This window comes from Fundulus heteroclitus, chromosome 22, assembly GCF_011125445.2.
Source record: "Fundulus heteroclitus isolate FHET01 chromosome 22, MU-UCD_Fhet_4.1, whole genome shotgun sequence".
Classification (NCBI taxonomy): Eukaryota; Metazoa; Chordata; class Actinopteri; order Cyprinodontiformes; family Fundulidae; genus Fundulus; species Fundulus heteroclitus.
Genome location: NC_046382.1, coordinates 22416359 through 22441968, shown reverse-complemented (window position 1 = coordinate 22441968; position 25610 = coordinate 22416359). Strand labels below are relative to the sequence as shown.

At 39.4% G+C, this 25610-nt stretch overlaps 1 protein-coding gene across 1 annotated transcript; it reads right to left on the bottom strand.

Annotated features, from left to right (window-relative positions):
* Window positions 1-945: 945 nt before the first annotated feature.
* sfrp5 (secreted frizzled-related protein 5) lies at window positions 946-23104 on the bottom strand. Its single transcript, XM_012880646.3, has 3 exons — window positions 22149-23104; window positions 5818-5895; window positions 946-2517 (listed from the first exon to the last, which is right to left on the bottom strand). The coding sequence occupies exons 1-3, from the start codon at window positions 22696-22698 to the stop codon at window positions 2189-2191; spliced, it is 957 nt and encodes a 318-aa protein (XP_012736100.1). The 5' UTR covers window positions 22699-23104; the 3' UTR covers window positions 946-2188.
* Window positions 23105-25610: the final 2506 nt, after the last annotated feature.

The window sequence follows — 25610 nt, the reverse complement described above, 5'->3', positions numbered from 1 at the left end:
CATCAAGAGCAACCACACATGAACATGTTAAGAACATGGATGTAAGCTGGTGAAGATTATCAGTCATGGACGTAAGTTTTTCATGCCTGGTGTTATCCACTACTGAAATAGAAGTGATGTCAGAAGTGTCCAAACCTGAGCTGAGATTAGGGACTGGTTTAAAGTTCTCAAAGTTCGGGAAAACAGTGAGGAGACACAACATTCAAGTTGACTAAGGTCCAAAATGAAGGTCCAAAATCAGTACAGCTTCCTACCAGGAAATATTAGAGTGTTTCATGCTTCCCTCAATTGACAGACTTTATGGCAATACTGATTTAATTTCCAAACAAGATCTGGCAAGAGCTGGCAAAGTCAACAAAAGTAATATCTCCTTTAATGACCGTTGTATTGTTGGGCTTGAGTGGCCAGCAGTGTTATTTGACCTAAACACCAGAAGGTTGCAAGTACCCGGTGCAAGAACCACTCTGGGTCCCTGAGCAAGACCCTTAACCCCAGATTACTTCCCAGTTGCTGCACAATGGCAGCCCACTGCTCCCCAAGGGTGATGAGTTAAAAGCAGAAACAAATTTCATTGTAATGTATGTTTCAATGACAGTAAAGATGATTATTATTATGTTACTAAGGCCCCATCTCTTCGCACAAAGTCCTTCCTGGAAAGAAAGGGTTGCCTCGCTGTTACAAAAAATAGTATTCTATTGCTGATAAACTAGATATTGTCGAAGATGCTTTAACTTGTGTTTAAAATACAACAAAAAGTGTTTTCCCTGTCATAATTTAAACAAAATAGTATTTTGCACCAAGAAGAATTTGAAGGAAAAGCTAATTCTTAACGTGAGACAAATGTTCTCAGTTCGGATATCATGGGTGCACTTTGTAGTGAAACAAGAATGAAAAACAACATGAAGGGAAACAATAATGGGAAAGAAATCTCTCACTAGGACAATCTTTATAAAAACTTAAAATATATTTTATTCAATCACTTTTTGTAAAATCAGTATCTATTTCAGAGAAATAACTACTTACAGATTAATAGCCATTATTGGTGAGGTTAAATGTTCCTCTTTCATTGCTGCAGTAAGCATAATTAGGTGTATGTATTCATGATTTCCTCTTTCATACCATAGCAGTATAACTGAGTTGAATTTTTAATATTTAAGTACAAAAAAGAGGTTTTAGAATGCTGAAAATTAAGGAAAAAATAGCGAGTACCAGAAGCTTCTGGACGAAACAGGCAATGTTTTTCTGTGAAGAGTCTCTCATTACATTTCTGTTGTACTTTCCACTTAGTTGCAGGAACTTAACTTCTCTTCCTCCTTTAACAGTTCAGAAGCCAAAACAACAAAACAAAACTAACAACAACAAAAAACACTTTGTTTCCATGTTTAGACCACCAAAACAGTGTTGTAAAAAGTCAGTAGAAGCATCGTCCAGTCCACCTGCCTTCCTTCTTCCATCGGCTGTCTTTGCTATCAGAGATGAAACCCAACAAATAATAAAAACAGCTTTCTAATTCTCTATTATTTATAATAACCTACTTTTTACATGGTCATAACATACAGTACTGTGGATCGTCCGTTTGTCCGCCGCTTTGAAGGTTTTCCCCAGGAGCTGTGTGCCATCATGTGTACTGTCACATTGCACGGCCCACATATACATTAACATTTTTATCTGGTCCTTTTTCTTTTACACACAAACAAACCTTCCTTTACCCTCAGATTTCGTTCAACATTTCAATAATCATGCCACTACTGATTTGTACCTTTCAGCTTGATTTTATGCATGACATATCTGATCTATAGCATTGCTGCACAATGCAGTTCACTGGTTCAGCAATACCAGAAGAGAAAAGCAGTGTGAGATCTCAGAGTTTTGAGCATTTTTTTTTTGTTTTTAAGTTGAAGATTAATTAGTTTCATCAAGCTTGCTTAAAGGCTGTGTGAGGGGGCTGCAGCGCAATCAATTAGAATTAAGCTTCTAACAATTTGATTTTTCTTTGAGGAGATTCATGCTTTCATGGGACATTCTTGGGATCATGGATTCATGGGACCCTACACATCTCTGCAGATACAGGTAGCAGTATAAAAGACTTTACATTTTTCTTAAGTTATTGAAACAGGAAACAATGTACTGTTAAACAGGGTGAAATTGAAGGAAAACTGTAATTTCTGCAAAACTGCAGTGATCAGTGTCACTGGAAGACGGTGTGGTAGGAAGGGCACTGATGGGATTTCATGTACTTGATGGCAAACTTGAGCTCCTTGCTCTTCTTGTCCCACTTGTGAATGGACATGAGCAGCAGCTGCTGGTCCACTTTACGGCCCATGATGAGGAAGTTGGTGCCCAGGTTCTCCAGCTGGGAGCATGGGCAGTTTGCTCCGTTCTTTATGTACAGGGTGAGCTTCTTCAGGTCCTTCTTCCTGAGCATGCCCTGCTTCAAAACCTTCTTCTTCTTTTGTGCTGCAATTAGCTTTCTGTCACCCTTTTCCTTTTTCACCTCCTTGATTTTCATCTTCAGGACTGAAGGAGAAGAAAAGAAAATATTAAAATTCATGTTGGATTTTGCTCATAAAACTTCCACTTACGGTCACACTTAGCTTGGAAACTAAACCTCTGACAACTGAATACCCTGCACATAAGCACCTACATGTTCAGCTGATAATAATTTTCTGTGAAGAATAATTGGTTAGCTTTTTTTGTCAGTGTAAGTGTGGTGTTTAAAATGAAGTCAGAGAAAATGCTAAAGCTGTCAGCTATTATTAGGATTGCATTCATTGAAGCTGAAACTGGGAGTGAAAAATATAACAGGAAGTATCACAGCAACGTTGCTCCTTTGAATCCATTTAAAGAGGCCATTCTATCCATCTTTGGACATGCTGGATTGGGAAACGTTGGAAGGGTTATACCAACTCTACAAGGAATAAATGCAGGGACTGATATTTATACTTAATGTTAACTATGAAAATTGTGCTGTATGATGGTAAATGCCAAACTGTTGCAAATATAAACTCTGAATTATTTAGTGATTGATTACTGCTGTTCAAGATCCCTTTATGGTGATCAGTGGCAGCAATGTATGGCAGCCTGGCTTCTGTCAGCCTGCCCCAGGGCATCTGTGGCTACAATTGTTGCTGACCAGCGTCAGCGGGTGACTGTGTGTGAATGGGTGAGAGACTGAATGTAGAGTGAAGCTCTTTGGGGTCCTCTGGACATGTTAAAACAAGTGGATGAAGAGTTTCTCAGTCTAACTTTAAACTCTCAGATAGTAAACGAAACACAGCTGTTATTTATTTTGAAAGCATCATGTAGAAAGGAAACATTTTGCAATAGATCATGTGCTAAAAGTGCCACAACGCAACAATTAAATAGTGCAAAAATGTTTAAATGTTATAGTTTAAAGAATATGTTGAATAAATAAACATGTACCGGTACTTGTTTAAAGTTCTTCTGGATTAAATAATACAGAAGTAAAGCAGTTTAACTGCAGACCAATGGCCTGATCAATGACAGTATTAGGTCTGCTGACCATCTTAGATTGGTAATGACATAAATAAATTCATTGTTTCTTTCACTATAATACATTTTTCTTATGCTGCATTTTTTGGACCTATGTATGCTGGTGTTTTGAAATAGATGTGTTACATTGTTCTGAACATGGCAACATGAAAGAGTTTTTGGAACATCAAATCCCGTTTAATCTTAGAGCTATGTGAGTTTTTTATGCATTTTAAATTCAGAAAGTATAAAAAAATATTTTTGTTCTTCTTCTTTCAGCTTTTCCCTTTCAGGGGTCACCACAGCGAGTCATTTGTTTCCATCTACCCCTATCTTCTGCATCTGTTTCTGCAGATTTTCTTTGTTTTGTTTTGTTGTTATTGGACAAAATTGGTACTGGCAGATCAGGCAAAATCAGGGAAATGGGCCACAAAAAATATGACCAGTGCATGTCTTTCCAACAGATTGATGAGATTATCAGTCAATATTCCAAATATACACGAGTCAAACTGATAGGTATGTCAAGGGACTACATGGTGGAAATCATTAGATTATCTAGATAAAGCACACATTTATAGCATTGTTGCAAAACCAAATGTCTTTTTGTCCACGCTGTGAGACTGTTTATAAACTTTTACTGTCAATGTTTTCAGGACTGTAATTAGATTTAAGTTTTCATCTCTCATTCGAGTCGTGTTATGAGTTGTGTTTTCAAGCAAAAATAGAGTTTAATATTTCTGCACGTTGTTTTGGTTACATGTGACAAAGCCAAGTTTGTCAGTGTGATGAAATACCGAGTTTCAAATCTCACAGAGTATTGTGTTTATAGACTCATATTTTCTTGAGTAGGAGATTAAAATGAAAGTGGCAACTATTTCCAAGGAGAATTTGCAGGGTAACCTCGTTTGACAGGGGGAATTAATCATAGGTCGGGAAAAGGCACAGTGCTGGAACGAGACATCTCCATTCGTCTAAGCCTGTTGGAAGATCGCCATGTCACTTTTCGTCTGCTTGTCTGTGGCTGCATAAACAACCCTGTTCACTCTAATATGTGTACTGTATACACGTGAAGTAATAACAGGCTCCTAAGAGATGAATCGCTCGAGTCTTGCATTCAGCTCATCCTCATGCATTTATGGTGCTCAATTTACATGACTCCATGCCTGGCCATATGTGTCTTTTTATGAATGAATGCATTCATATGCATGCATGTATTCAGTAAAGGTTTTAACCAATAACGTGCCACATTTCCTCTTTCATTTCACTTGCCCACCCCTGTTCAGTCATACTTAGTATTAAGTAATGCAGTGGGCCTCACTGCACAGCCTGGCCAGCATCTTTGTGACAAGCCATGCTCGCTTCGTTATACAAACTCAGTCTCTTTACTGTGGGCATAGAGAAGCGTGCTGTCGTCCTGAGGAGAAGCAGATTTTCTATACAGCCAAAAAACAAACAGAACAAAACTGAATGGGCAGGGTTAAATGCCAACCCTGGTTTTATGTAAAATATATTTTCTGCTTAAATAAAATATTGTTTGAGGTTTAAGTATCAAATGCAGACTCTAAGAAACTTTGAAAAGATTTTGGGGTCATGAGATGAAGCTGCAATTAACCGTGGTCCACTGGAATAACTTTGTAGAGTAATGTTTCTCTTAAACTCCAATTCAATGCAGTTACAGTGCCTTCTTATGTTGTTATCATCTGTTATACGGTCACATGTGTCCTAATAAAATATCTACATATGGCTGTCTTTACACATTTAAATGCAACCATTTTTAACTTTAATAATGTGTGCAATAATCGCTCAAACTGCATAAAAGACCAGTAAATGCAATCCCTCAGTTCCACGGTAGAATGAATGTGATGATTATTTATGATTGATTGTTGAAGATGTGAAAACATGGTTTATTTTGTTGGAATTGCTTGATCAAATATTTAAGATCGGGCATCAATTTTATTATGTTTTTTTAGGTGTGATAGATCATGTACCTGGCTGTACTGTTTTCTTTTTTTTGGCTCAGCAAGCCTCCCAATTATTATTATTTTTTTTTAGCTTTTTGTTTTTTTGTGTATGGCAATATTGTATACAACAGTCTAAGAAAACAGAAATGAAGCTGCTGTAGACTGCTGTGTCAGCAGTTCAGGCACACAAGACTGTTGAAAACAATTGGGATTAATGACTCTTTTTCATTAAAATTAAATATATCTTGACGATCTGAAACATTTAAGAAAGCAACAGAGGAAATTTGTAAAGGGAAAAACACTTTTTCACAGCCCTCTTCATGTAGCAATGTTTTTATCTTTTGCCCAATCTCATAAGACTTACCAAAGTCACTCGCACAGTAATGCTCCATTATGTTGTCTACTTTCAGCTCGTTGTCACATGGCGGGCACACCTTCGGCACTAAGAGGATAAGAAAAAAATTCAACATCAGTAGCAATAAATTACATTTCATTATATGCTTTTAAGCCTAGATGAGCAAATATCTAACAGCTGAACATTGTTAGTTGGGTGCAGCAGCAAAACCAAAGCGGGTATGAAACCCTGAGGACTTTTGAGTCACATATTTGCAGCCCCCACTGGGTCCTCTTGTCAGAAGATATTTGCAATGGAGCAAATACTGAGTCCAGCAGACTGACTGATGTTTGCCCTGCAATTACACTGGAGAAAATGTTTTTATTCTGCCCACTTGTATATTTTGATGGTGCAGGCGTGGTCTGGCTGTGCAGAAAAGGTAAACAATGTGGAAGGAGCTGCTGAACATGGTGAAAAGTGATTCAGTCCTCAGACACAGGCCGCACTTAAGCCACGCAGCAGCCACACATTGTGAAACAGCAAGCAGACCAAAACCAAGGAGCCCTGTTTATCTGGAACTCAAAACTTATGGTCACACAAGTTATGCTCAAGAACATGTTTGGTCTTGCTTATTTTGATAAGTAGCTTTGTGACTGTTATTACATGTTTACTGTATTAATAGTAGAGAATTAAAAAAGTACACAGAATTATGTATTTAATAATATTGTACAGCTTTTCATTTGTTCCTAATCTTCTAAAGAGTGGCAGCTCTTGCATGATTCCGAGTCTCTTGTTTTGTTATCCACATCAATTATTCAATTCAGTTATATTCAGTTTATCTATGTATTCACAGCACTTGTAATCTCACAGCACTTTACAAAGTCTTTCATTACCTTAATCCATTTTAGTATGGTGGATTAATTAAAGTCATTTACACAATATTGGATTCTCAAGGATATAAAAGGAGATTTTAAAATGATTTTAACAATATTTCTGAGAAAATAAGAATCCCCTTTTTCACATTTTGTTTATATGGTGGGGTGGGGGTCACATATAAGTTCTATTACTATCCCAATTCTATTTTACTGAACATATACATAACTTATTTAAAAAAAAAAATAAGTTTTTTTTGCGTTGATTAAAAAAAAAATGCTTTGAAACTGATGTATCACTTAAAGTAATGATGCTTGGATAATATGCTTTGAAATAATTTATATTTTGCCTAAAGATGCTCCAAACAATTGGTTGCTGCCCAGAACTGGCCTATTAACATTTTAACCAGCCAACCAAACCTCAAAAAGTATGATTTCATTCTGATCAGTTAATGCACTATTATATCTATTATACATAGGCACAACTAGCTCGCGCTGACCACAATTCTTTTCTGTGTTGATAGTGTTACTTGGGAAAGCAGATTTAAAGGCAACTATTTTCAGTATCAGTGGGGTGCTCAAGAACACAGCAGAGAAAGCAAAGAGATATAAGAACAAAGCCGACTCAAGGCATGAGCAGACACTAAAGCACTTCTTAAGGCGCCCAAACAATTATGGACCTCGCATAAATGATTAAACCTTAACACAAAGCAAGGATCTAAATGTTTTATATTTATTTACTGAGACTGAGAATACTATTAAATCTGATTTGATGGTTTCAGCATTAATAAATTACAACATTTCAAATTATTCAATGTTATGATTTAAGATTTAAAATAATTGGAAAGTTTCCTTTTTAAAAGTGCAAATAGTTATCTGCATTGTTTGATTGCTGTGTTAACATAGTTACAATCTGATGCTATAAGTTTAATCTTTTCTTTCTTTGAACCTGGTTCACAAATACATTTTGGCATATTATAACCAGTTATCCATGACTGCTTTTAAGCTCAGCCTGTTAAACTTGGCCCCTTTTCCTGGATTCCACCAAATCTGTTTTAAAACCCTGATAATGTTCGGTGAAACAACAAATTTCAAATTAAGGCCCACAGACATTTGGGCTAGCCCTTTATAAGAATCTATTTCAAAGGAAACTTTTTTGTTTTTTAAAGCCATTTTCACACCCATTGTTTGTTACTTTGGACAGAGTCAGTTGATGAGTTTGTTAACGTTTCTGATAGTTTGGTTCCTTTTCAGTCTGAAAAAACTTTAAGTGAACCAAAGATTGTCACCACAAACGATATAAAAACATTCAATCTGTTTATCAGTCAGATATGTCTAGTTGTGGGAGAACCAAATATAAATACAGGAAGTAGATGTTGTGTTTTGAGCTTGTAAACTTCTTCTTATTTTTCTTTCGGATTATCTGGCAGGAGTCGCCACTGTGAGTCATCTGTTTCAGTCTAACCATAGCTTCTGCATCTTCTTCTGTCACTCCAACTACCTTCATGCTCTCTTTCACTCCATCCATAAATATTTCCTTTGATCTTCGTCTAGGCCTCCTGTCTGGCAGTACCAGCCTCAGCATCCTTCTGCCGATGTACTCACTATCCCTCCTCTGTACATGTCCAAACCATCTAACATGAGCTGTCCCTCTGAGGTACTCATTCCTGATCTTATCCTTCCTTGTCACTCCAAAAGAGAACCTCAACATCTTAACCTCCACCTCCAGCCTTGCCTTATATCTCTTCCACAGTGTTACTGTCTCTAAGCCATACCTCCTTGGCTTCAGCACCGTCTAGTACAACGTTCCTATCATTCTCATTGATACTCTATCACACAACACACCTCACACGTTTCTACACCAGTTCCAACTTGTTTAGACACATTAACCTCTTCCCAAAACTTAAAGTTGCTCTTGTCTATTGGCCCTAAGTACTTTTTAAAATCCCCCACCTTCTTTATTTCTCTCATTCACCAATTCTTCAAAACACTCCTTCCATCTCTCCATCACACTTGTTACATGTTAGCATTTTCTATCTTGACCCGTTAGCTTGCTACATACTCCACGAGAACCGAGAATTCTTGTTGTCGGGGTGGCAAGAGCTTAAAATATGTTGGCTCTGGCTCTGTCTATTAATACTTCACAAAAAGCTAAGCTGTCAAAGTCCACCCCGCTATAACACACGTCAGATCGACTGGTGGCTGGTGGGGGACGAGGGCACAGAGAGAGAGCCAAGCACAATGCAGGAGGATAGCTGAAAGTAGAGCAGACAGAAAAATTAGCTCACATGTGCTATGGTGCTATTTGGATAGACTGCGAACACCTGGGGCGTATGGTGCTATGGCGATGGGAGTGCTCTGCTAGGATAATTTAAAGAGGAAGAGCTGCAAGTGAGCAGAGGTGGCATCTTTGACCGCTTAAACCACTAGAGTTAAACAGTGAGACAGATGCATGAAGTATTTCCGCTCTTCCAGCCAAACATGACCATCTAAATCCTGTCCAATCTCAGTACGGTAGTCAGACACCCTGCAAGAAAAAGGTTTAGCCCAGACGTTATGTTGAGAACAAGCGGGGAAACGCCCCAGGATGGTGCAGAGAGAACAAAATGACCTCATTTGCTGTGGGAGTGAGATAAATATCACGGTTCTCGTGGAGTATGTAGCAGCCTGTAATCTTTTTTCTTCTTCTTCTAATCACCCAAACCTGTTGAACATCCTTCTCTATCTCTCTCTCTCTACCACAACCTTGCAGTCATTGAGTTCCTTCAGGTTTCATCATTTACATAACATGTTATCCATCTGTGTACTCCTACCACCGCTCTTCACCCCGTGTTCCTGCCACCACTGGAAGAAGGTATTCCCTACAGCTATTGTCATCGTCTTTGCAGAGTCTATCACAACCTGCCCTTCTGTATTCCTGTTCTGGATACCAAACCTGCCCATCACTTCCTCATCTCCTCTGTTTCCCGTTTCAGCGTGCTCACTGAAATCTTCGCTAATCACCACTCTCTCATCTGTGGGGATATTCTGCATCACTTAATCTAACTTAAATCAAACCTGTGAGGCATAACCACTAATAACATTGAACATCACATGTCATCCTATCTGACACTCTTTGCCTCCAGAACATTCCTGATAAACTCCTCCTTCAAGATAACTCTTACACCATTTCTCTTCCCATCCGCACTCTGGTTGACCAGCTTTAACTCTACTCCTAAGCTTCTAGTCTTGCTACCTTTCTACTTGTTAAACACACAGTATGTCCACCTTCCTCCTCCTCTGCATCGTTTCAACCAACTCTCTAGCTGTTCCTGTCATAGTCCCAACAATAAAAGTCTCTACTCTCAGTCCTGGGCTCATTCCTTTCCTTTTCTCTCCCTGCCGCATGTTCACACATGTTCCTCCTATTCTACCTCTTCCTCTGAGCTGACCAATAGTAGCCCAATTTCCACTGGTACCCTGTCAGTCAACAGCACCACCATGATCTCAATGGAGATCATGTTCTTGACTAGGATGGTACATTTTACATCGGATGCTCCACCTGACGCAACCTTCTGCATTTATCTGGGCTTGGGACTTGCACAAATAGGACATGAGACAGTTTGAGGATTAATTTCTGAGCCACTAAACACGGACAATTTGATCATATCATAAGTGTGTATCTGGGAAGTATTTCTGGCAAAATTATCTAAGCAGTATACCGATTGATTTTGAGAAGGTGGCTTGAAAGTTGTATAGGGCTCTAGGCTCTATATCCTGCTTCACGAAAAAGATGAATGGTCATCGTTTATTAGTTTGTTTTCTGTACCATATCCCACAATACGAGGCAAATCTGGTAAAGGGAAGGTATTTGCCTCAATCTTGCAGCATATGTTGGTAGCTGTGTTGAATAGAGTTTAGATTACATAATGTAATCAAGCTATAGATTGTTTTGAACTATACAGCTACAACCTCCTTCAAACAGTCTTGGTACCATTGTTTTGGTCAACACAAGATGTGAAAAATATTTGTTGGAATAGTGTTTTGTGGGAAAATGATCCAAACAAAGCACTTGGATTGTTTAATATGTTATTTTTTTTTTAGCAGTAATGAATAACCATGCACTAACTGTTAGATATTGAACATAGCTACCCAGACATTCATCATCAATCTTCCTGGATTGACAATTAATTAAGATACTGTATGACTCAAAGAGGTCTAGCTAAGAAAATAGCAACATTATTAAGTTATGATTCCAATTGACAGGTTTACAAGAAGCTCAGAAACCATTCTACTAAATTGAAATAAAACAAAAAAGAAGACATACTATCAAAATGTAATAACTAATTTAAGAGATGACAATAAAATCGTAGGGAACATTTTGAACAATGTCATGGGTAGAACAGCAAAATCCGATCTCTTATTTAGGTTTTTGTTTGTTTTGCTTTTCTTAATCATCCAATCACCTCAGTCTCCCTCCAGCCACCACTCTGCTCCACTTGTTGCTACTAATTACAGTCAACTCGGCTCACCTGTTAACCTGTCTGCATATACCTGGCTCAGTCATCCACTCACTGCCAGAATGGCTCATCTGATCTCATCTCTTCTTTTGTCATGTGCCCTGCCTCTATCAGTTCCTGTGAGCTCAGCCAACTGGACTCTTCCGATAAAATTGCCTTTGTCTGCATGCTGAACATGTCTGCGTGTTTCCCCGTGAGTTCCAGCTGCTTGCTCTGCCCGTTCTGGTGGTTCCCCGGTCCACATGGCCTGTTCTGGTCTGTCACTACCTGCATCTTCTGGTCTCCTGCTCATCCCTGCCTGCCTGCACCTTCAGCCATTACCCATCTGTTTAGTCTGGTTCTGCCTGCTTACCTGCCTCACCTGCCATTACTCATCCCCTTTAATAAGTCATCTGTATTTGGCTGAAAATCGGGTTCATCAGCATCATCCATTACAAGTTTGGTTAGAATAAATTTAGGTTTGGTTATAATAAATTTGAGTTTGGATAAATGTGATGGCCTCTTCAGTAAAATCATGGAAATCACTGTTTATGAAAAAAATACAAAATAATTTTTTGCAAATAATTTCATTACAGATAATCAACATGCATATAGATTGGGTTACTCTACTCAAACTGCCTTGATATAAATGACTGATGATTAGCTCAGAGGAATAGATAGTAAAAAAAAAAAACAGTAGGAACTGTGCTATTAGACTTCCCAGCTGCTTTTGATGTTATTGCTCATGTGTTTTTACTGGAAAAATGTAAATGTTATGGCTTTAATTTGCCTGCAATTGCCTGGTTCCCTAACAAACGGGAACCAGGCTGTGTTTTACAGTAGCTGCTTTTCACAGAGATCAATGCTCTTTCATGTGGCGTTCCCCAGAGTAGCTGTTTAGGTCCCTTACTGTTTATAGTTTTTTAGGAATGATTTCCCTTTATGCTTGAAGAATGCAACAGTTGTGATGTATGCAGATGATTCCACAGTGTATTCATCTGACTTTAATGATGAAAAAGTTACAGATGTTTTAAATTAGGAACTGCCGGCTGTGACTTGATGAGTAAATAATAAAAACATTTTAAATGTAAAAAAAACTTAAAGCATCATGATAGGCTCAGAGTATTGGCTCAAGGAATAGCCTGAACTAAAACACATTATTTAAGATGTACCAGCAGAACAAGTAAAATAAGCATTGTTTACACTTCAATTGCTGTTCTGTGAAATCACTGTTGCACTATACCCTGTAATTTTATCCTGTAACTTACTTTATTCTGAAATCTACTGCAATTCACTGAAATTTTCAAGCTGTATGCAAACGAAATTTCGATCTGTACGCACTCTGTGCATACAAAATGACAAAGTTGTCTAAGTCTAAGTCTAAGAAGCTAAACTGTTAGGAATTGTACTGGACAGTGAACTATCATGGAACAAACACAATGATAAACTGGTAAGCAGAATAGGAAGAAGCCTGGCAGTCATAAAACACTACTCATTATTTCTCAAAATAAAATCACTATACATTTATTAAAATCCCTTGGATTATCTGAGATAGATTATTGTTCATCTGTGTGGTCTGGAGCTTCAGGTATAGTAATACAAAATTGTTCAAAATAAAGCAGCTTGGTTTATCCTCAAATGTGTTTTTTAGAACATGACAACATGATGCATGTCAGTTTATCTTGGCTGAAGGTTAAATACCTGTTTATTTTTAAACTGTTCTTATTCGTGTAAAAGGTTGTAATGTCAAAACAGCCAAAGACAACATACAACAACTTATATTTTAGCACCAATGTACACAGTTATCCTACTAGATAATGTAGCTGATGGTGGATTCACACTTCCAAAAGTTAAAATGGATTATTTTAATGACTGGGTGACTGTGGCTTGATAGGTTGAGTACTCATCTGGCAATCAGAAGGTTGTGGGATTGATTTCAGCTTCCCCTTGCCACATGTCAATGTGCCCCTGGGCAAGGCACTTAACCCCAAGTTGCCTACTGAGCTGCGTCTTGGTGTATGAATGTGCGTGCATTAGTGAGAGCGATAGGGGGAATGTGGCTATAGTCAACAGCGCTTTGGGTGGTCAGCATGACTGGAAAAGCGCTATATAAGTTCAGTCCATTTACAGTTTATCTCAAAAAGTCGGGGCTTATATAGAGCAATGTTTATATGGAACACTTTACCATAAAATATTATCAAGCAGGATCAAATTAATCGATTAAGAACAAAATTAAAAAGCTATTCATAAAAGAAACAACACTATTCAATATTATTTTGCTTATTTAGTAATGTGTTATATTGAATATTAATTCATTGTATATGTATGTGTGTTATATGTAAAATTATGTTTTTGATTTGCACATAATATGGCATAACACAGCATTTCACATCTTTATTTTCAGATTAGATTTTTAATCTATGACCTTAACTGTGTTATTTTTGTTGTCTCTCGTGTTTGTGTGTTTAATGTAGTTTTAGTGAGGACCCTAGGAAGAGCAGCTGCAGGTAACTGCAGCTAATGGGGATCCAAATGAACAGACAAACCCTAGAGCAGTTACTGTTTATATCTACACAAAAGAACTGCACCAAAGGCAGAGTAAAACTGTTTTTTCTGAACTGACCAAATACCTCAGGTGTGCAAACACCCTTTGACACATAAAAACATACCTGCACTAAGAGAGTGAGAGGTTTAACAGATATTGGAAGAAATAAATCTTGTTATGAAAAGTTTTTAATGCAAGCTTTTGAACTCACTGCTCCTGTCTGCTGCAGGACTGATGGTACCTGACAGACTGTTGTTTCAGGAATCCTAGCTCCATTAACAATGCTTTTTGCGAAAATTAAACGCTGAACACAGTTGAAAATGTAAATTGTGCAAATAACTTTTTATTTGTTTAAAAATATCTGCTCTCTAACATACGTCATGTGAAGTCCTCCATGCATCCAATATAAATAACCGAAATTCACATCAGGAACATGTGAAAGATGATCTAAATGTTTACATTTATTCATGTTATAGTTCCTATAGAGAAATCTGAATCAGTTAAAATCAGTATTGACAGGTCAAAGCTTTGAAAAAAGTGAAATTTGACACAAAATTATTATAGGTGCATCTTTAACTTAGGCTTTTCTACACTCATAACCATATATATAAAATTACCCATACTATTTTTTCTCCAAAGGGTCTAAAAATGTATTGCAGCCATGTCTACCTAAACTTCACATGATCCCAAAGATGTTGGTCGCAGCTAATATCAAGCCACCAAACCCAAAAAACAAAAACTTGAGCCAAGTTGTAAAATTAGAAAGGGAGTGAAGGATGTGTTATAAGAATCTTCCCCTCACCACAGATCTGATCTGAGTCAGCTCGTCTGAAGGGAAAACAGGACTGACCTTTCCCTGAGTGGGAAGCCTTTTTTTAACAGGGCTGCTTAAACAAGAGCTGCATTTTTCTGTCGCTCACTCACCGCAATATCTCAAATATGCTTTCCTTTAAGAGCTCACTGTTCTCTCTCTGTTCAACCATGTCTGCTGCCTACAGACACACTCATCCAAATGCACATGGGAGAGTTGCTTTGCAGTTCAGGCCCTGGGTTAGAAGTCAGGGCTCAGAGGTTATCACCCCGGTCCAGACCTCAATGTCTCGACAGATAATGAGAGGGGTCAAAGTTTCGCATGCTTTGCTGCTTGGGTCATGGGGAGGGGAACCCCCTAACAATCACCGAATGTAAGACTGTGTGAGTGCATGTGTGCATGTCCAGGGTAGCCGAACCATGTTCTTCTAGAGTAATTGACAGTTTTCTCATCAGGGAGTTCTCCTGCTGTCTTAGACGGGAGACCTGCGAGCCCCTTCAGGGTCGGCTTCTGATTGTCTGCCGTTTACTTGAGGACCAGGGAAGTAGTATGGAAACACCACACACATCAACATACACAGATCAAGACACAGCTAAACGTCTCTGTATCTGCACGGCTTCCCTTGAAGGTTTTCAGATTTCTTGGTATTTTTAGTGTCAGGCTCTTTTTCTTTTTTAGACAGTAAAATATTGTCTGAAAGGATTGCCCTGTATTTTTTCCCATCCATCTTTCCATGAACCCCAAAGCATGGTGCTGCCACCACCATGATTCACGACGATGATGATGATGGTATTTTTAGGGTAATCTGCAATTCTTTTTTGTTTCAATCACACACAAGAGATGTGTATAAAGGTGAAAAGTTATGGCTACAAACTTAAACTGTGGCGTCATTCCACCATAACATCTCATAAGTTTTCTGTGCCCCCAACATGGCTTGGGGCAAACTGCAAGTGGGACCTTTCTTTCAGCAACAGCTTTGTTCTTACCATGTTTAAATAAAGCCTGGAACGTTGTGTTATAACCCGTCATTGCTTTAAACTTCTCGGCAGCCTTTTCTAACCTTTTTTGTATTCATTTGACTTCTTTATGCTGTTTGTTCACTAATGTTCCCTAATAAACCTCTGTTGCCTTTACACAGCAGCTACATTTACAATTACAGGTCGATTCTACTTACTAATCAGGTGACTACTGAAGGTAGTCGGTTGCACTGGATTTTATGTACTGGTACTACAGTAAATGGGGCTTGATTTAAAATGTATGGCACACTCTTGACATTTATGTTTGCAAAAAAAAAAAAAAATTAAAAACCATGTATCCTTTCCCTTCCACTTCACAGTTTTTTGCTACTATGTGTTGGTCTATCACATGAAGCCTCTATAAAGTTCATTGACATGTGTGGTTGCAGTGTGACAAAAATTGAAAAAGTTCAAGGGATATTAAGACTGGCAAAGCACTGTATGTTTTTACAAATCCCTTGAAGTTGCATCTTATTAAGCCGCCATGGCAAATCATTTCACTGGGGTGGTATGCTGGCAGGACGCCCAGCTGTGCAGATGCCAGGGCATGTGTCAGGAGAAAGCAGCCCCTCCAAGAAACTCACAGAGGTTGGACTGAAAACCACCACTTGGATACCGCCTTATAACTCGAGTCTGTCAGGGGAGTTACTGTCATGTTCTGTTGGCAATCAGTGCCTCGTATTCTAATGTCTGTGTGTGTTTCTTGTTTTTGTATTAATGCTTTTGCCAACATTTCAAAACAAGTAAGAACATTTGTAAGTACAAAAAGGGACAACTTCTGCTTTGCAATCCTTTACATTTCTCAGTGATTTTGACAAATCTGCCTTACCCCTCCTGGAACTATCGTTGTGGAGGACGATAGGACCCGAGGTAAATGATTAAGGGTAAGAGGAAAAGGCTAATGGGAGCTATACGAGTAAGGAGGTGGTCTTTTTGAGAGCACTGCTGTTAATCTTCAAACGGAGAGCCAGAGTGGAACTGGTGAGCGGCAAGAGTCCAAGAATTTAACAGCACTACTTCACTGAGTCAGAGCTTCAAGGATAATATCACTTTCTCTGACATGGCCTCTCATTGCTGCGTTGGCTGCTGTTTGTCATATCTCAATAAAAATCTTCAGCAAAGACATGCTGAAATTGTTCAATGCTAAGTACAAAAATGTTCAAAGTTCACTTTCAAGTCCAAATGTTTTTCAGGGTAAAATCCTGCAAAAAAAAAAAGTAGTGGTTGTGAAAATAACTTTGTTCTCACAAAACCACACACACAAAAAATACCACTTTCATGTCAACTTTTGATGCAGTAAGAATTACTTTAACGAATGACCTCATTTTTTTAAATGGAAACCATAATTAATCCTGAACTGTTTCTAAAAAGACAAACAGCCCTTGCATGATATTTGACAATCTCGTTTCATTCTGCAGACCCCCAGTGTAAAACAAAAAAAAACACTGGAAATCATAGTTGCTGTTTCATACTCCTGCCAGGCTTCCTTGACAACAGCTTTGCAGCTGAATGCATTTCAGATGGAGTATGTGCAAAACTGCATGCTTCTGTTCTCTGTCTCTAACCTCAGGGGCGAACACGCACATGTCGTCACGAAACAAGGGCAACCTGATCTAACGGTGTAGTAATGTAACACCCTTACATGTATCAAACCTTTTCTCTCGCAGCCTTGGGCTCCGCAGTGACTTTTATAGAAGAACGTTCCATTTAAAACTTGCTCAGGTCACTGTCTTATGTCTCATTTGGGCCCTATAAGTTATGAACAGCAACGCTGATGACATAAAATGGTACTGTGCGGGAGATGAAATGCAGGATGTGATTTACGTCCGAGGGCCTCACATCTGTTTAAATGTGGCATGCAGACAGACAGAGGAGAGCTTAAACATGGCCCAGAGGCAACCCCTCCTGAGGGCCCTAAAACAAAGCACACTCCTCGCATCTGAAGAAATCCTATACAGAAGACCAAATATGTTCTCTAAAGGCCTCGGCAGTCTTCCATGCATGGAGCATTGGATCACATTTTCCTTTTCATATAGCAGCCAGGGCCACATGAGTAGAGTCCATTGTGCTGCGAGAGACCTGACAGTTTTGCCTGTCTCCTTTAACATGCTTGCAACCTAAACTAGTCACATCAAAGAGAGAACAACGAGGCCAGCCAATACCTTTCATGCCATTCATTAACTTTCACTGGCACCTCTAAATTTAATCCGAACTTTAAAGACAAATATCTGCAAACTTTGGCTATGGAGAACACCTAAGCGACTAGGTCATTAAGGGAGGAATCTTTTCTGTTTTTATTTACCAATTGATTTACAGCCACTGACAGTAAATCAATTGGCATTTTTAAAGCAATGCTTCTGGATTTTTTAAGTAAACTCTGGTAAAATATTTAAATGAGTAGCAATAGATAAACCTCTTTTCATCTTCATTTCTTAAATATCCAGGATAGTTGGTTCTGGAGCCTTAAGCTAAAATTTAGTTTGGCATGGACTAAGACCAAAGAGGACATTTACCATCCTAAAATAACTACAGCCTCTGAAACATAGGGGTTTACATGGTCCATGGTCAATAGTCCATGTTCACATTTGCATTACACCACTATTTACACAAAATATGATGGTTATTTGTACATGACGTTAAGTTGTCTTTTTGAGATTGGAGTATTTGTAATAGGCTGCTTTCAGTCTTGGCCTGTCTTGAACTGGATCTCCCTTTGAAGTTTATAGTCCTGCTTGAAGCACACAACACCCACTGCAATGTTGATGTTGAACAGTAAGGGTGTCTTCAGAGAAAATCTGCATGCATTTGACAATTGATAGCAGAAGAGTATTCCTTATACTGTACATACATAACTCTTAGAGCTGTTGCTTCTAACCGTTTTTTTGGCAATAATTATTCCCTGCTGGTTTATATTAGACAATGAATATGCCTGTAAAAATGAAGGGGCCAGAGCTGCACAGTGTATCAAATTACAGTTATGTTAATATTAGTGCCTGTAATATCACAATTGCAAAAGACTACTTGGATGCAATGTTTGGTACTTTTCTAGTGCCATGCATTCACATTTTCTATATCTATACATATCTATACATAGGTATAGATATGTATATGTACGACAAGCTGGATGCTCTTCAACTGCCCTTGGCTCTTACACTAGATGCTTACTTTTAATGATGTAGCTGCAAGGTGTTACAGAAATTGTAATCATGAAAAAGAAAGAAGAGTGATAAAATTAGGGTTTTTGATATATTGAACACAACATTCAGGAATAGTATGGGAAATACATGTTTGTTTTGTCGAGCAGTCCCAGACTCTACCATGCTGCTAACCGTGTCAAGCAAGTGCCACTTATGTTGTTTCTGAAAAGTAAAAAAAATTGTGGATGTGCAATGCTCCCTCCCGATAAGGTGCCCTACGCCACAACACGCCGATCCTGACAAAACCAAACAGCAAACAAAAACATGTCTTACACTCTGCGTCCATCTACACTGGATTTCCTCCGTTTTGAACATGCCAAGAAAGTTGTTAACTGCTTGAAAACTTCAAAGCGAAGCTCAAAAAATGCTGGACAACCCTTTTCATGTGGGGTAGATGTGGCAGCATTTGCTGGTGTCTCTCTGACAAACAGAGCTGAGACTTTCTGTTCTGGGCCATTTTTGTCTGCAGTCAGCTTTTATTTTTTTATTTATTTTTATTTCCCACGATCCAACTTCTTGGGCTCCTTAAACAGAAAAAACACAATGCTCACACTCACAGGCCGAAAAGAAATCATGTTCACAAAGAACCTGAGCTCAGGTGGTCTTGGAGTTCCTGTAACTTTTTTTGTTTTGTTTTTTGCAGTGGCACTGAGGTGGAAAGTGAATCTGACTCTGCTGTGAGTTTCCACAGGAACCCTCCAACCGTGCTGTATCGTGTAATTGCAGAACGGCTCAGACGGCATCTGGGCCTCCCGGCCACGGAGAACAGCAGGTAGCGCAGTGCATAATTCCCCTGATTGACCCGACTCTCTGACATTTGGCTGGATTACTCGAGGTTCTCTCTATGAGCACAATTGAAAACAATCGTCAGTGTCCTCCGGTGATGATCAGGCTTCCCGGAAAACTCTTTTCTCAGAGTTCTTAGCTGAAATTCCTGTTTTATTATTGCTGGATGACTTTGTGTCTGTGTGCAAATGTGTGTTTGTATGCGTGCGTGTGTTTGTAGCCAAAAACCTGTCCTCGGGACGGCCTCATCGGCACATCTGAGAATCTTTGTGTCTTAACAAAATGTCACTGAGCCTTCGGGCGAGAAGTGATAGGGGTTCAATCTCAGTTTCAAAGAGACACAGTCATGCACAGCCACAAAAATGCACACACAAACATAGTTGAATTTTGCTCTACTTACACTTAATGGAGTGTATTTTTTTTCCACCAGTTTAATTCTTTGTTTTAAACTTTTTTAAAGATATTTGCACTGATCTTCTGATCATAATGCGATTACATTAAATGATTGAATGGTTGTTTCTTTAGCAGCCTCCCTTTTTCTGGGTACTATGCACAAGAAAAAAAAAAAATATGGCTCTGTAGAGCCAAAATGTCACATAGTTGATACCAGTCCTATAAAAACAGAACAGCCATTTTTACCCCCAAATGGAACAACTCAGTTTTGCATTAATTCACTCGATCAATCATCCTGCAATATTTTCTCAGTTTTTAATAAAGCTGTGACAATTACATACCAGAGTGTTGGGAATATTTGTGATCGAAGGCAAAGGCATGCTCTGAGGCTGCAGGACTGAAATGCTTTGCACATTTTATTTGAATACGTTTTAATGGATCTTACAAACAAAACTAAAAGGGAATGAAGGAAAGTTTTATGAACAGAAAAATCAATACGTAGTGACAGAAGCATCTTGCAGTCTCAGTTGTTTGAGGAATAAAGAACCTTCTTCAGACTTTCTGAAGAAAGCAGAGAGCTGGAAAATTATTCAGCAGCAAGGAAGCAGCTTTCCTCTACTTTTATTCTCCATCTGCCTCTCTTCACTCCACCCCCCCCCCCCCCCCCCTTTCACTCCTCTCTATTCGGCTCCTGCAGGAACAATCATACTTGATGATTACAATTCTTTGCCCACCCTGCTTCTTCTGTCATGTCGACTAATTATCAGAGCTCAGTAATTGGCCTTATATTTAATTGGCCCACTGTCTGCCAGAACCAACAAAAGGCCGAGCGGACCGGGACAGAGTGGGGATTGGTTCCCTCTCATTGAGTCTCCCTCAGCTCTGACTGCTTTGTGAAGAGGACTGCATAGGTAGTCATAGGAGAGAGAGAGAGAGAGAGAGAGAGAGAGAGAGAGAGAGAGAGAGAGAGAGAGAGAGAGAGAGAGAGAGAGAGACCTTACTCTAAGGAAGTCATTTCACTTTCTCAGAACCCTGTCGGAACCTTTCTGTGCTTCTTTCTATTACTTTTAAATGTTGGAAAAGTAATTCATTGCACATTTGTTCATTCTGTGACTCTTAGCAGACCACATTTTGAGTCATTCACATTGACATTAAACATTCCCCATCAACTCATTTGTCATACTGATTGATTTAGTGTGGCTGGATCTCTGCTGATAAAGGTGAGTGTGCTCATATGTAAGTGTGTGTTGTCCCTTTTTTCATGGAGATGGATGCGTCATCACAGGACATTTATCTTAACTCGGTGAAGAATCTAGGAACTGGAGTCTCTGAGTCTCCCATCCTCGCCTCCCCTGAAGGCGTATGAGCCCTGAACTGTCAACTCGGGAACTTTCACCTCCACCCCCCATTGCACCCCCTCCCTCCCACACACGCAGTTACATACACACACACACACAGACACAGACACGCACAATCATCCTGCTAATGTCTTTCCTCCCTAACCTCTTCTGGACAGTCTCTTCCTTAAACTTTCATGCAGCGGAAGGTGATGATATACCCTCATGTTGTGACAGTTTTAAAACTTGCACAACCAAAGGTCTAACGCATTTTAGAGCAGTAATTCTGGTGAAAAGCATATTTTAAATAAGTAATATTTTGTTAATAATCTATCTTTTTAAAAGTAGTGTTTCAACAGTGTTCTTTGCATACTACATAATTTGCATACATCAAATTTTCATGTTGAATTTTGAATTTTTGAACCAGTTAAATGTTTATCAAAACTTTAAACTACAACATGCTTTTTTGTTACTATATCTTAAGAACTTTTAGTTATTGTTAGAGATGTATCAAACACTTATCCAGAGATTGGCATACACTGTGATCAGTGATCAGCTGGTAAATTCATATAGTAACCAGAATTTTTTTTTTCCTGTTCATTAAATGTATTTCAACTAAAGACACACCATTTTTGGTTTGTAAACATATCAACTATCTTTACGTACTTTAATGAAAATTTTGTTTATTAAAAATTCTGTAAAAGTTTGGGACATTTTTCATGCAAAAATAATCTGTCAGTTCCTCCGTTAAATAAACTTGCAGCAATTTTTGTTCTTTTTCTCTTTTAGATGTTAGAGTCTTTAGAATAGAAAATTGTGTTATTTAAAAATCTGACTGAATTAGGCCATGAATCTGAGCAATAACTTTGTCCAACTATAATTACACTTTGTGATATTATTTGCGAGGGAGCACAGGCTAGTCCTACCTGGTGGCTGAGTGGCATGGTTCCCGGCAAACTGCATAGGGATGCAGAGGTCGTTATCTATGGGGAACTTGTCGCAGGACAGCATCTCTGGCCAGGGAAAGCCATAGGTCTCCATCACCGGAGCACAGCTGTCCCTGACAGCCTCGCACAAAGAACGGCAGGGGTAGATGGGCCTGTCCAGACATATGGGTGCAAACAACGAGCACAGAAAGACCTGGGTGTCAGCATGACACCTTTTGGCCAGGAGGGGCACCCAGCTGCCCGCCTGCTGCTTGACTTCTGGCATGGTCTCGTGGTCCAGGAGGTTGGGCAACCTCATCTTCTTGTAGCCCACATTGTGGCAGAGGCGCAGGTCGGCCGGTATGTCCACACAATGCGGTTGCTTGGTGTAGAAGCGGCCGTTGTGGAAGTTGTCTGACTGCCAGCTGTAGTAGTCATACTCATCTGCGGTTACGATGTTAGGGAGGAGGGAGAAGAGCAACAGGCACCGTGCCAGGCTGAATGAACCCTGGGTTAATGCCAACCTCGGGATTTTTTGTCCATTTGCCATCCCTTTCTGAGTTTAGTCCTACTATTCAAGAAGGATGTATCCAGAAGTCGCCAAAGTAACCCAGTGAAGACAGAATGCTCAAAGAAGATTGCCACAATTGGGTAGGCGTATAAAATGCAATCCTTTTTTTTTGTTCTCCTCAGTATAGATGCCGCAGACTGAAAAAAACAGCAACTTTTTAAAAAAATCTCTTCTTCTCAAGAAAGTCAGCCTTTAAAGCCTGTCTTTGTATGAGAGTTGCTGCTACTTGAAGGGGGGTGCAGCAGCCAGAGTTAGGTGACATGCAGGTAGGACCTCTTATTTTCCCAGTTTCTCACTCTCCTGCCTTCACCCCCTCTCCGTGCTGTCTAAAGCCCACCCCTGCTTTCTATCAGTGTGTGGCTGTGAAGAGGAGTACCTAGATTTAAGAGCCGGTGGTAGCTGCTCTCCTCAGCTGCCCCCCACCCCCTGACAACAGGCCTCCAGACAATTCATCTTCTTACTGGCCTCCCCTGGACTCACTCAGAACAACCTCAGCCAATTGCAGCCACGGAGGGAGGCTGCCACTGGCCTTCAGGACACTCCCTCTGCTACTTATTCTCAACAAAATCCCTCCTCTGGAGCAAGTTTAAAAGAAAGAAGGAGAGAGGAATCTTTTGCAACTTCTTCCCGCTGCAGTTGTTTATTCAAAAATACACTCATGTCTTTTTTTTGGTTAGATGAACACTCTGTAGATGATGTCACAGAGGGTGCCCAACTTCGATTAACTCATTGCAAACTAAAGAAGATCCCTTTCGCACACAACAAAGGATGTCTGTTTGGCATCTATGCTTGTTCACTTCATTAGCTCAAAACAGTCTGGCAGCAAGCGTTTGCTGGCATGGAGAAGCACACATTTGCAAGCACAACTCTCGTGCAATGGCTTCAGGGCAATGCATGAATGAGGTGGGAGGGAAGGAGCTGCAGCATGGGAGAGGTTACAGAGAGACGGTTGTGCAGCTACAGGTGGCTAGGTGGCACTATGAGAGTTATGCTAATGTTGGCTGTGAACTGAGGCGTGCCTCCCCCCCTGTCTGTTTCGATCCATGCTGCTGATACAGTAAGGACTTTCAATTTTGGGGCAAATACTGCAGCATTGTGAACAGGTATGCGGGATCTTAGCGTGTTCTTGCATTCTGCATTTGATGTGCGTCACACATTCATGCATTTTTCTTCTACTGAATGCACTGTGACTGCATGTTTTTGTCAGCAAACATTTTATATAAAGACAAGCCAGGATGGTGAAAATCCTCATTTGCTCACCTTGTAGCTGGACACTGAAGACTGTAATGAGAAGAAAAGAGACATGTGATTTTTAGGATTGTTGTTTACAGATAGTTGGAGAGCAAATAATGTTTCAACTTATAGTCCCACAGAGGGGAAATTTGTCTCTGCGTTATGGGGATAGTAAATACGATTCCTGCAACATCTATTCATAACAGGATACATCCTTCAAATGAGGGAAAATAGGAAATGGGCCCCTTGAGTGCACACAGATGAAGGTGAACTCAGATTAAAATCAGGGTTTGCATTGTTTCCTTCCTGTAATGTGCAAGATGTAATTCCAGAAAAGGGAGACAAGCTTTAAAGTCAATTCAACAAGGTGAAATCAAACAGATAAAAACGTGGCTAAATGAGGGGATCCAACCACATCCATAAATGTCCTTTTTATCTGAGGGGATATAATGTATCACTGTAACATGTCCACACTTTCATATATATACAAATTATGGGGATGGGAAATAAGATTCCTGCAACATTTATGTATACCTTTCTTTAGATTAAGTAGGACAAATTTCCGTTTTATCTTCTTGAGGTACAGTTAAAATCTCTGCTGACTTATTCATCTGTGAATCTAGACTGCTGATTGATTTTCCTGGGAATCAAAAAGCTGCCTAAAGAGCAAGTAAGCAGAGAATCCTTTTAGATGTTTTTTCATACCCTGTAGAGTGGAAGACGAGAAGTCCTCTTCTGATTTCCCCCCAGAAATGACCTGATGAGTAGATCTTAAAAACATTTACTTTTGCTGCTGAGCCAAGTTGTCTGTTCTTCCCAACATCGTCTCTTCCATAATTTTTCTTGTGCCTTTGTTTCTGCAGAGTGTTGTTCAAAGGAGGCATTACTCTCTTACCCTTTGAACTGCAGCTAATCAATATTACTCACAGCTAATAATTTGTGAAACTTACTCCTACTTAGAGGGCTGGTTTATCTGTGCACACATCACTATCTTTGTGAGGTAACTTGTATGCAAGTTAGTGCAGCAGTGACCCATTTTAAGACTGCCAGCATTTCCTACAGATACAAGCCCAGTGTCCTGCCTTCAAGTCAGCAACAAAAGTGTCTTTCATGGTAATCAATCAACAATGGTTGTCTCCTCTTGTTCTCTTTCCCCATTACTGGCCCCTCTGGCCACCATCCAATCAATTCCACTCTTAAATTTCCAGCTCTCTGATTGGACAGGGGGTTATGAGATTAGGTTCAGTCTGTATTGTTGTGCCTAAAGGTTTAGCATGGTTTGAAAAAAGAGTGTCTCAGCAATTGTATGAGCAAGTGTGGGTGCAATCGGAGATTGTGGTTCTGTGTGTCAGGGTGATTGTGAAGAGGACAGGCGACGTGGTCAGCTACGCAGATATATGCCCTCCATAAATAATTGGAATTTGAAACCACACAAGACGATGGTAGTGAGGATGTGAACAACAAAAGAGGCATGAACATGTTGCATGTAGGTATAAAAAATGTCTTCTGAATTGTTGATAGTTTCAGCCACCTAAAAGCATAACCACATACTGAATGCGTGTGCAAAGGTCACAAGCACTCAGTAAAGGTAACATATTTTAAATAAGTCAGCCAGAACCTTATAACAAACAGCTTTTATTTTACTTGCATATAACTTG